Here is a 13,566-nt window from a genome sequence, read left to right as displayed (position 1 = left end):
AATAGGAAAGAGCTCTGGTCCACCAAAGCCGCCGCAACAGAGCCAGATTTCCCTGAGGAGCAAAGGCTATCGCGTCCCACTCGGCTGGCACACTGACTTACTCTGAAGCAGGAAACGGGCAGCATTTCTTGTGGGCGCTCGCAGTGCCACTCCTTCCCCGTAAAGGGAGCAATACCCAAAATCACTCTTACCAGCAAAGAAACAAGTTAACCTGATAAGGACCAAGTGCTGTAAATTTACAGTGCTTGATCCTGGTGTTTAATCCCAGCCGATAGTAAATGCTATGGTGCAAGAGTGAAGGTCCTTTTCCTGCAACGTAGCAGGAGCAGGTCAGGTCTTCGGCTGTTAGTCACAGCCAAGGACCCAGAGGAGAAGGAAGAAGTGGTTTTTAACTGCTTCTGGTGTCTCTCTTGCAGCCTACATAGCACTCAATGAGTGCTATTTAGGGAATAGAGAAAGTGGAAGTGCCGCTTCCGCTTTTTGACTGGGTGCCCCCTGCCACAGCAGAGCTGCAGGGTCTTGGCAGACCAGCTCTGACAGTGACTACTGTGACTATAGGGGGAGGTTTCCCCCTGTATCTGTGGTTGCTTTGGATGCTGCTCCTATAGATTCCCCTTCTACAGTGGGAAAGTGGGAAATTTTAAAAAAAAAATGTGAATGACCCTCAGAGGTCTTTTATATGATATCATGGAGGACATAGATGTTACAAAACAAAAAGTTACAAAAATACAGTTTAAAAAATTACAGATTGAAAAAAAAAAACTATTATATAATATTTAATATAAGAAAACGACCCACTGCCAAACGAAATGCAGCATAAATAATTTTGATAGCCGAAGAAAAAAAATAGGGCAGTATAGCCACCACATGGGTAAAAGTCCTAATAAATGTCAGGTCCTTTTGGACTGAAACACCCTCGTCTATAAGGGGTTACAACCTATAGGGGGGAAATGGTCAAGGGGGGAGTTAAAGGGAGGAGCTACCGTATGTGACATGCAGGAGGGTGTGATGTGATTGTGTAACGCTAACATTCCTGTATTTTCTTTTTAGGGTGCAGAGAAAAATCCTAAAATCCAGAGTGCAAACCCAAGTGATGAATCCCAATAGAAGGAGGATTTTGGGTTACAATTCTCCGCCCTGGTGGTCTTCACAAGAAAGACTAGGGTGGGATCATTGCCTCTGCATGCCGTCCAGAGCCAAATGGCTTCCCCTGAAACACAGCACTGCAAAAACCACTATTCATTCTGCTTCAGCACCATGGAGAGAGGAACGCTGGAGGCCTGAGGGACGGGTGGCTGGACGGGTAGCCAGCGAGTGCAGGGAGGGAGAAAGCAGAAGCCAGGATGGAAAGAAAAGAGGATCATGGTAGAAATGTGGACAAATGTGTCACGGAAATGGGTGAAGATCCAGATTAGCTGCTCTTTATAAAACTTATTTCCAGACCTCTGCTTGCTGTCAGTAAAATAGAACATTCTTGTTCACATTGAGGAACTTAAAAGCCTACACAGACCGAATTCTTCTCAAAGCTAAATGTTTGCTACAATTGTATCCAGTCGAGGCCATCCTCTGTGAGCAGAACGTAACAATTGTATCCAGTCTAGGCCATCCTCTGTGAGCGAAATGCTACAATTGTATCCAGTCGAGGCCATCCTCTGTGAGCAGAACGTAACAATTGTATCCAGTCAAGGCCATCCTCTATGAGCGAAACGCACAAGCAGCACAAATTTCTTTTCTATCCTTTTGCTTAATTAGCTACAAAGTATCAGTGTTGATAAAATGTATTAGACTTCTTATAGAAAGGGCAGTAAATAGAGTTGAGAAGACCCTATAGCAAAGATGGGGCCCCTTTCTGGTACTAGCTAACACCGCACTCTAACCCCCTGGGACAGCTGGACTTTACTTGGTGCTTGTTTGCCCCTTTTTATGATTCCTATGGTTAATTCCCAACACCCTTAGTATTGTTGTGGGGTCTATGAAGATCGGAGAGGACGGTTCACACCTGCCATTAAAATGTGGGACACAGCTAACAAAAAAATGATTGTCTAAGCTAGAGGAAATGTAGCGAATGCTCAGCTCTGAGTACAGGTTATCTGGATTTAAATAAGACTGTTTTCATTCACTAGCAGCAAGCAGAGGAACTGAAACCCAAAGACTGTAGAACTTTTCATTAAACATTAAGTTTAATTTACACAAAAGCAGAAAACGACTTTTAAATATTGTTTAATCCTTGGAAATTGAAAGGAGAGTTCCCACTAATTACCATACCACTCCCCCATAAGTTTCCTAATACTTGGATTGCAATGAGGTCTCCTCTAACTTTTGGTGGTCCTATACCAGCTGAACCATGTTGTCAGACCTCAACCACAACCCTTATCAGTGGCTTGGGGGTCTCTGTAGATATTGCCAATCACTATAGAGTCATCACTCAAAGAGATTCCCACTGATCCCCAGGTAACTAAAAGGACAACCCCACCTTCACATGCCCTGTGAATAATTCACATGGGGTTGCTATAGAGATCAATGGTACTTGCACACTAGGGGGCAATCATGAGGAACATGGGCGTAGGACACCACTTCAAAAAAGTGAGCTTTTCCTTTAAATTTTCAGGGGAAGGAACAACCTCCCAACCTACAAACATAGAACAAGATAGATGATGCATAGAGAGGTGATAAGTATGTTCAGAGGGGTACAAGACAATGGGCCTCATACACCATGACTAGTGCAGACGAAAAAGTGGAGCAGGTGACCATCGCTACCAAACAGATTCTAATTTTGAGTAGTGATCTGATTGGTGGCCAGGGGCATTTGCCCCACTTTGCGCCAGTTTTTGTCAATGATGAGGTCTGTTGGGTTTCGGGGACCCTCTCTCAGGCTCTTTGGTACACCTGTCGTCCAAGCTCATTCCAAAAGTTTCAGCAATAATCTTTCTGATATTGGTTGTACTAGAGGCACTGCTATATATATATATATTTTTGTTATCCATACTTATATGTGAAACGGTTGACTACCTGTATTGTATGAAGGTTATCACTATATAAATATATGTATATAAATAAATGGCTATAAATCCATCTCATGCCTCACTATGTGCAATGTTGTAGACACGCTCTCCTCGGGGTCATGCTCTTACCCCTTGGTCATGCTCTGTCCTCTGGGTCATACTCCTAGCACTGGGTCATACAATACTCAGCCATCGATCATGCTCTGTCCTTTTGGGTCATGCTTTATACTTTGGGTCCTATATTGTATATCAGGTTTATGGGTCATACTCTAGGTGATGCTCTATCCTCTGAGCTATGCTCTTATCCATGGATCATACACTTACCTCTGGGTCATGCTCGGTTCTCAGAATTATACTCTTGCCCTGAGTCATATTCTTTCCCTTGGATCATAATGTTACCTCTGGGTCTTGCTCTGTCCTTTGGGTCATACTTTGTCCTCTGGGTCATGGTGTTACCCTGAGTCATATTCTTTCCCATGGATCATAATGTTACCTCTGGGTCTTGCTCTGTCCTTTGGGTCATACTTTGTCCTCTGGGTCATGGTGTTACCCAGAGTCATATTCTTTCCCTTGGATCATAATTAGAGATGAGCGAGCGTACTCGGATAAGCACTACTCGCTCGAGTAATTGGCTTTATCCGAGTATCGCTGTGCTCGGGTCTAAAGATTCGGGTGCCGCTGCGGCTGACAGGTGAGTCGCAGCGGGGAGCAGGGGAGAGCGGGCGGGAGAGAGGGAGAGAAAGATCTCCCCTCCGTTCCTCCCCGCTCTCCTCTGCAGCTCCCCGCTCCGTGCCGGCACCCGAATCTTTAGACCCGAGCACAGCGATACTCGGATAAAGCAAATTACTCGAGCGAGTAGTGCTTTTCCGAGTACGCTCACTCATCGCTAATCATAATCTTACCTCTGGGTCTTGCTCTGTCCTTTGGGCCATACTTTGTCCTCTGGGTCATGGTGTTACCCTGAATCATATTCTTTCTCATGGATCATAATCTTACCTTTTGGGTCATGCTGTACGCTCTTGGTCAGGCATGCTTTATCCACTGGGTCATGCTCTATACTCTGGGTTATGGGTCATATTCAAGCCTCAAAAAGACATATCTAGTTCTCCAAAATCAAGCAGTTAATAATATTTGGTACACTCCACTGGTAGCCAGAAGTATATAGGGTTGCATAGCTGTGCTAACCTCAGGGCTCCATAACCGTTCCAACAACGTTCGCCATATCCGTGTCAGACACTTTGATACTCAAAAATGACATTTACCATGTCACCTTAATAGTGCTAAGCACTTCTATCCTCTCTCCCATAAGGCTCTCGGGCTTCAGATGGGGAGCCATGCAAGTACATGGACAGTCTGCACAGTCAGACACAGGCTTACTGTACAAGCCCTATGATCTGTTGCTGGCCCCAGCTGCCTCGTCATTGTGCCTCCAATTTCCAAACCCTTGCTATGAAAAATGAGGCTCATTTTCGTTGATGAATGTGGTTTATAATGATTCTCTCCTAATGTGGTTTACTAGGCTTTTATGTACATATAGCAGCCAAAGTATTCAAGCAGAGCTGCAGTGTACAGCAGGGAGGTGGGGCAAAGCATTCTTATAATACAGACTAGACTGCCTCAGAGGGATCATAAATGTGTCCTAGTGGAACAGAGATAAAATGCTACAAAGCAGCTGACCCTGAAGAAAGTAACTAGCAGGTCAGAAATACCAAACCACATAGTTATACAGGGTGCAGGAAGAGTTGTTGCTGAGGGGGGCTTTACTAAGGGCCCGGCCCAAAGGGCTTGTATGAAAGATTCCAGACTTGCATCCAAAACCATAAAAAGGCAAACGCATGGGATACATCTTCTTTACCGAGATTATTGGTCAGACAGCATGGTCACTCATTGAGACTGAGTGGTGAGGACCTCCCGTGAGTGGTGAGGACCTCCCGTGAGTGGTGAGGACCTCCCGTGAGTGGTGAGGACCTCCCTTGAGTGGTGAGGACCTCCTGTGAGTGGTGAGGACCTCCTGTGAGTGGTGAGGACCTCCTGTGAGTGGTGAGGACCTCCCGTGAGTGGTGAGGACCTCCCATTTGACAGATTTAGAGCAGTGAAGTGCTGCGGAATAAATTTGGCACTATACAAAAAGAAAAATTTTATTATTATTGGGAGCCGCACCTAAGAAGAGCCTCTCTGAGCGAATGGAGGGGAGTATGAAAAAACAGAGGACAGCAGCTACAGAGCCATATAGCCTGCCTCGCTGACTTTATCCAGTGACCAGTCATATTTCAGGTGCTGCTATCTAAGCTTTTCTGTGACATGCTGCAGCTACACAAAATAGCCACTTGATGGCAGTCTGTAACTATGTCATGTAAGATGCCAATACCGCAAAGCAATAATAATCACACCGCACTGTATAATGATATATCTATATACTGCTAATAATCACCCCGCACTGTATAATGATATATCTATATACTGCTAATAATCAAACTGCACTGTATAATGATATATCTATATACTGCTAATAATCACACCGCACTGTATAATGATATATCTATATACTGCTAATAATCACACCGCACTGTATAATGATATATCTATATACTGCTAATAATCACACCGCACTGTATAATGATATATCTATACACTGCTAATAATCACACCGCACTGTATAATGATATGACTGCTAATAATCACACCGCACTGTATAATGATATATCTATATACTGCTAATAATCACACCACACTGTATAATGATAGATGTATACACTGCTAATAATCACACCGCACTGTATAATGATATATCCATATACTGCTAATAATCACACTGCACTGTATAATGATGTATCTATATACTGCTAATAATCACACCGCACTGTATAATGATATATCTATATACTGCTAATAATCACACTGCACTGTATAATGATGTATCTATATACTGCTAATAATCACACTACACTGTATAATGATGTATCTATATACTGCTAATAATCACACCGCACTGTATAATGATATATCTATATACTGCTAATAATCACACCGCACTGTATAATGATATATCTATACACTGCTAATAATCACAGAGCACTGTATAATGATATATCTATACACTGCTAATAATCACACCGCACTGTATAATGATATATCTATACACTGCTAATAATCACACCGCACTGTATAATGATATATATATATACACTGCTAATAATCACACCGCACTGTATAATGATATATCTGTACACTGCTAATAATCACACCGCACTGTATAATGATATATCTATATACTACGAATAACACTGTACTGTATAATGATATATCTATACACTGCTAATAATCACACCGCACTGTATAATGATATATCTATACACGGCTAATAATCACACCGCACCGTATAATGATATATCTATACACAGCTAATAATCACACCGCACCGTATAATGATATATCTATATACTGCTAATAATCACACCGCACTGTATAATGATATATCTGTACACTGCTAATAATCACACCGCACTGTATAATGATATATCTATATACTACGAATAACACTGTACTGTATAATGATATATCTATACACTGCTAATAATCACACCGCACTGTATAATGATATATCTGTACACTGCTAATAATCACACCGCACTGTATAATGATATATCTATATACTACGAATAACACTGTACTGTATAATGATATATCTATACACTGCTAACAATCACACTGCACTGTATAATGATATATCTATACACTGCTAATAATCACACCACACTGTATAATAATATATCTATACACTGCTAATAATCACACCGCACTATATAATGCTATATCTATACTCTGCTAATAATCACACCGCACTATATAATAATATATCTATATACTGCTAATAATCACACCGCACTGTATAATGATATATCTATACACAGCTAATAATCACACCGCACTGTATAATGATATATCTATACACTGCTAACAATCACACTGCACTGTATAATGATATATCTATACACTGCTAATAATCACACCGCACTGTATAATAATATATCTATACACTGCTAATAATCACACCGCACTATATAATGCTATATCTATACTCTGCTAATAATCACACCGCACTATATAATAATATATCTATATACTGCTAATAATCACACCGCACTGTATAATGATATATCTGTACACTGCTAATAATCACACCGCACTATATAATGCTATATCTATACTCTGCTAATAACCACACCGCACTGTATAATGATATATCTATATACTGCTAATAATCACACCGCACTATATAATAATATATCTATACACTGCTAATAATCACACCGCACTGTATAATGATATATCTATACACTGCTAATAATCACACTGCACTGTATAATGATATATCTATATACTGCTAATAATCACACTGCACTGTATAATGATATATCTATACACGGCTAATAATCACACTGCACTGTATAATGATATATCTATATACTGCTAATAATCACACCGCACTGTATAATGATATATCTATATACTGCTAATAATCACAGAGCACTGTATAATGATATATCTATACACTGCTAATAATCACACCACACTGTATGATGATATATCTATACACTGCTAATAATCACACCGCACTGTATAATGATATATCTATATACTGCTAATAATCACACCGCACTGTATAATGATATATCTATACACTGCTAATAATCACACCGCACTGTATAATGATATATCTATATACTGCTAATAATCACACCGCACTGTATAATGATATATCTATACACTGCTAATAATCACACCGCACTGTATAATGATAAATCTATACACTGCTAATAATCACACCGCACTGTAACATAATGATATATCTATATACTGCTAATAATCACACCGCACTGTATAATGATATATCTATATACTGCTAATAATCACACTGCACTGTATAATGATATATCTATACACTGCTAATAATCACACCGCACTGTATAATGATATATCTATACACTGCTAATAATCACACCACACTGTATAATGATATATCTATATACTGCTAATAATCACACTGCACTGTATAATGATATATCTATATACTGCTAATAATCACACTGCACTGTATAATGATATATCTATACACTGCTAATAATCACACCACACTGTATAATGATATATCTATATACTGCTAATAATCACACTGCACGGTATAATGATATATCTATATACTGCTAATAATCACACCGCACTGTATAATGATATATCTATATACTGCTAATAATCACACCGCACTGTATAATGATATATCTATACACTGCTAATAATTACACCCCTCTGTATAATGATATATCTATACACTGCTAATAATCACACCACACTGTATAATGATATATCTATACACTGCTAATAATCACACCACACTGTATAATGATATATCTATACACTGCTAATAATCACACCGCACAGTATAATGATATATCTATACACTGCTAATAATCACACCGCACTGTATAATGATATATCTATACACTGCTAATAATCACATCGCACTGTATAATGATATATCTATACACTGCTAATAATCACACCGCACAGTATAATGATATATCTATACACTGCTAATAATCACACCGCACCGTATAATGATATATCTATACACTGCTAATAATCACACCACACTGTATAATGATATATCTATACACTGCTAATAATCACACCGCACTGTAACATAATGATATATCTATACACTGCTAATAATCACACCACACTGTATAATGATATATCTATATACTGCTAATAATCACACCGCACTGTAACATAATGATATATCTATACACTGCTAATAATCACACCGCACTGTATAATGATATATCTATACACTGCTAATAATCACACCACACTGTATAATGATATATCTATACACTGCTAATAATCACACCGCACAGTATAATGATATATCTATACACTGCTAATAATCACACCGCACTGTATAATGATATATCTATACACTGCTAATAATCACATCGCACTGTATAATGATATATCTATACACTGCTAATAATCACACCGCACAGTATAATGATATATCTATACACTGCTAATAATCACACCGCACCGTATAATGATATATCTATACACTGCTAATAATCACACCGCACCGTATAATGATATATCTATACACTGCTAATAATCACACCGCACCGTATAATGATATATCTATATACTGCTAATAATCACACCGCACTATATAATAATATATCTATACACTGCTAATAATCACACTGCACTGTATAATCATATATCTATACACTGCTAATAATCACACCGCACTGTATAATGATATATCTATACACTGCTAATAATCACACTGCACTGTATAATGATATATCTATATACTGCTAATAATCACACTGCACTGTATAATGATATATCTATACACGGCTAATAATCACACCGCACTGTATAATGATATATCTATATACTGCTAATAATCACACCGCACTGTATAATGATATATCTATATACTGCTAATAATCACACCGCACTGTATAATGATATATCTATATACTGCTAATAATCACACTGCACTGTATAATGATATATCTATACACTGCTAATAATCACAGAGCACTGTATAATGATATATCTATACACTGCTAATAATCACACCACACTGTATGATGATATATCTATACACTGCTAATAATCACACCGCACTGTATAATGATATATCTATATACTGCTAATAATCACACCGCACTGTATAATGATATATCTATACACTGCTAATAATCACACCGCACTGTATAATGATATATCTATATACTGCTAATAATCACACTGCACTGTATAATGATATATCTATACACTGCTAATAATCACACCGCACTGTATAATGATATATCTATACACTGCTAATAATCACACCACACTGTATAATGATATATCTATACACTGCTAATAATCACAGAGCACTGTATAATGATATATCTATACACTGCTAATAATCACACCGCACTGTATAATGATATATCTATACACTGCTAATAATCACACCACACTGTATAATGATATATCTATACACTGCTAATAATCACACCGCACAGTATAATGATATATCTATACACTGCTAATAATCACACCGCACTGTATAATGATATATCTATACACTGCTAATAATCACACTGCACTGTATAATGATATATCTATACACTGCTAATAATCACACCGCACCGTATAATGATATATCTATATACTGCTAATAATCACACCGCACCGTATAATGATATATCTATATACTGCTAATAATCACACCGCACTGTATAATGATATATCTATACACTGCTAATAATCACACCGCACTGTATAATGATATATCTATATACTGCTAATAATCACACCGCACTGTATAATGATATATCTATACACTGCTAATAATCACACCGCACTGTATAATGATATATCTCTATACTGCTAACAATCACACCGCACCGTATAATGATATATCTATACACTGCTAATAATCACACTGCACCGTATAATGATATATCTATATACTGCTAATAATCACACCGCACTGTATAATGATATATCTATACACTGCTAATAATCACACCGCACCGTATAATGATATATCTATACACTGCTAATAATCACACTGCACTGTATAATGATATATCTATAAACTGCTAATAATCACACTGCACTGTATAATGATATATCTATACACTGCTAATAATCACACCGCACTGTATAATGATATATCTATACACTGCTAATAATCACACCACACTGTATAATGATATATCTATATACTGCTAATAATCACACCGCACTGTATAATGATATATCTATACACTGCTAATAATCACACCGCACTGTATAATGATATATCTATATACTGCTAATAATCACACTGCACTGTATAATGATATATCTATATACTGCTAATAATCACACCGCACTGTATAATGATATATCTATACACTGCTAATAATCACACCGCACTGTATAATGATATATCTATATACTGCTAATAATCACACCACACTGTATAATGATATATCTATACACTGCTAATAATCACACTGCACTGTATAATGATATATCTATATACTGCTAATAATCACACCACACTGTATAATGATATATCTATACACTGCTAATAATCACACCGCACTGTATAATGATATATCTATATACTGCTAATAATCACACCGCACTGTATAATGATATATCTATATACTGCTAATAATCACACCACACTGTATAATGATATATCTATATACTGCTAATAATCACACCGCACTATATAATGATATATCTATACACTGCTAATAATCACACCGCACTGTATAATGATATATCTATACACTGCTAATAATCACACCGCACTGTATAATGATATATCTATATACTGCTAATAATCACACCGCACCGTATAATGATATATCTATATACTGCTAATAATCACACCGCACTGTATAATGATATATCTATATACTGCTAATAATCACACCACACTGTATAATGATATATCTATACACTGCTAATAATCACACCGCACTGTATAATGATATATCTATATACTGCTAATAATCACACCGCACTGTATAATGATATATCTATACTCTGCTAATAATCACACCGCACTGTATAATGATATATCTATACACTGCTAATAATCACACCGCACTGTATAATGATATATCTATATACTGCTAATAATCACACCACACTGTATAATGATATATCTATATACTGCTAATAATCACACCGCACTGTATAATGATATATCTATATACTGCTAATAATCACACCACACTGTATAATGATATATCTATACTCTGCTAATAATCACACCGCACTGTATAATGATATATCTATACACTGCTAATAATCACACCGCACTGTATAATGATATATCTATACACTGCTAATAATCACACTGCACTGTATAATGATATATCTATATACTGCTAATAATCACACTGCACTGTATAATGATATATCTATATACTGCTAATAATCACACCGCACTGTATAATGATATATCTATACACTGCTAATAATCACACCGCACTGTATAATGATATATCTATATACTGCTAATAATCACACCGCACTGTATAATGATATATCTATATACTGCTAATAATCACACCACACTGTATAATGATATATCTATACACTGCTAATAATCACACCGCACTGTATAATGATATATCTATATACTGCTAATAGTCACACCGCACCGTATAATGATATATCTATACACTGCTAATAATCACACCGCACTGTATAATGATATATCTATACACTGCTAATAATCACACCGCACTGTATAATGATATATCTATATACTGCTAATAATCACACCACACTGTATACGAGCACCATCGAGTAGGCTAATACTCGAACGAGCATCAAGCGCGGCAGAGTACGTTCGTTCATCTCTAGATAACAGCAACGGAGGATATAAGTGCCTTGCGGGAAAAGAACTTTCTGTTTTTCAAGTGTGTCTGAAAATGTAGAGCTCAAATCTATTCAAAAGCATTTATTTCATGCTGAAAAGTACAAGTAATAGCCTTTATTAGAAAATCAAAATTAAACCATGAGTAAAAGGAATGCATCACAGAAGGGGAAATAAAAAATTAAAAACAATCACAGAAAATGGCTATTACTTACTGAGTGAGGAGTGCATATAGATGCATCCTCCTCTCACCATACAGGTAGCTGAGTACCAAATGGAGGAGCGAATTACACCTGTGCAGGACACTGAGACAGCCACTCACACTGCCTCTTAAAAATTAGGGGGGTGGCTGCTTGGTGTACACTCCCACACATAGTGGATACAGGGTGCCAGACCATTCTGATATATGTAGTTCACCATGCAGACCAGCAACCTATTAATGACGCCATGATAATTCGGAGGGTTGCCCTGCATTTCCAAATCCGTCCGTGATGCTATCCAATTGCTTTCAATGGTGTCGGCAATGCTGCGGCCCTATTGAAAGCAGTGGATTTCCAGCAACCCCCGCAGCGATGATTTTCCGGGAAGGGCTTGAAATAGAAGTCCTTCCCCGAAAATCAGGCCTAGCTGTATAAAATAAGGTAAAAAAAAATAATTATACTCCCCTAGAAGAGCTGTCCGGCTCTTCTCTCCGGTACAGCAGTCTTCTTCTGTGTTCTGGAGGCAGGGGATTAAAAAATCCCCGCCCCCAGAAAGTGCTGGTCTCATTGCTTAAAGGGGTTGTCTCGCGCCGAAACGGGGTTTTTTTTTTTTGCATAGGCCCCCCGTTCGGCGCAGGACAAACCCAAGGGATGTGTTAAAAAAAATATATATATGTTACTTACCCGAATCCCCGCTCTGCGACTTCTTTCCTCTTCCTACTTCTTCCTTCTCCAAGATGGCCGCCGGGATCTTCACCCACGATGCACCGCGGGTCTTCTCCCATGGTGCACCATGGGCTCTGTGCGGTCCATTGCCGATTCCAGCCTCCTGATTGGCTGGAATCGGCACACGTGATGGGGCAGAGCTACGCGATGACGCGTAGAAGGGGGCGGAGCCAGAACGCCGCTCGTGCCCGGA

The 13,566-nt window shown here is 38.2% G+C and overlaps 1 protein-coding gene across 3 annotated transcripts in view; it reads left to right on the top strand.

Annotated features, from left to right (window-relative positions):
• The window catches only part of KANK2 (KN motif and ankyrin repeat domains 2), a 65,834-nt gene extending 62,762 nt beyond the window's left edge, over positions 1 to 3,072 (top strand). For all 3 annotated transcript variants that reach the window (XM_066593618.1, XM_066593616.1, XM_066593617.1), the window contains one exon: positions 1,051 to 3,072. In XM_066593618.1, coding sequence (XP_066449715.1) covers positions 1,051 to 1,107 — 57 coding nt within the window. In that variant the 3' untranslated portion in view covers positions 1,108 to 3,072. The remainder of the gene's footprint in view (positions 1 to 1,050) is intronic.
• Positions 3,073 to 13,566: the final 10,494 nt, after the last annotated feature.

The sequence above is a fragment of the Eleutherodactylus coqui genome, chromosome 2 (assembly GCF_035609145.1).
Source record: "Eleutherodactylus coqui strain aEleCoq1 chromosome 2, aEleCoq1.hap1, whole genome shotgun sequence".
Lineage (NCBI taxonomy): Eukaryota > Metazoa > Chordata > Amphibia > Anura > Eleutherodactylidae > Eleutherodactylus > Eleutherodactylus coqui.
This window is presented reverse-complemented; position numbering and strand designations above follow the sequence as displayed.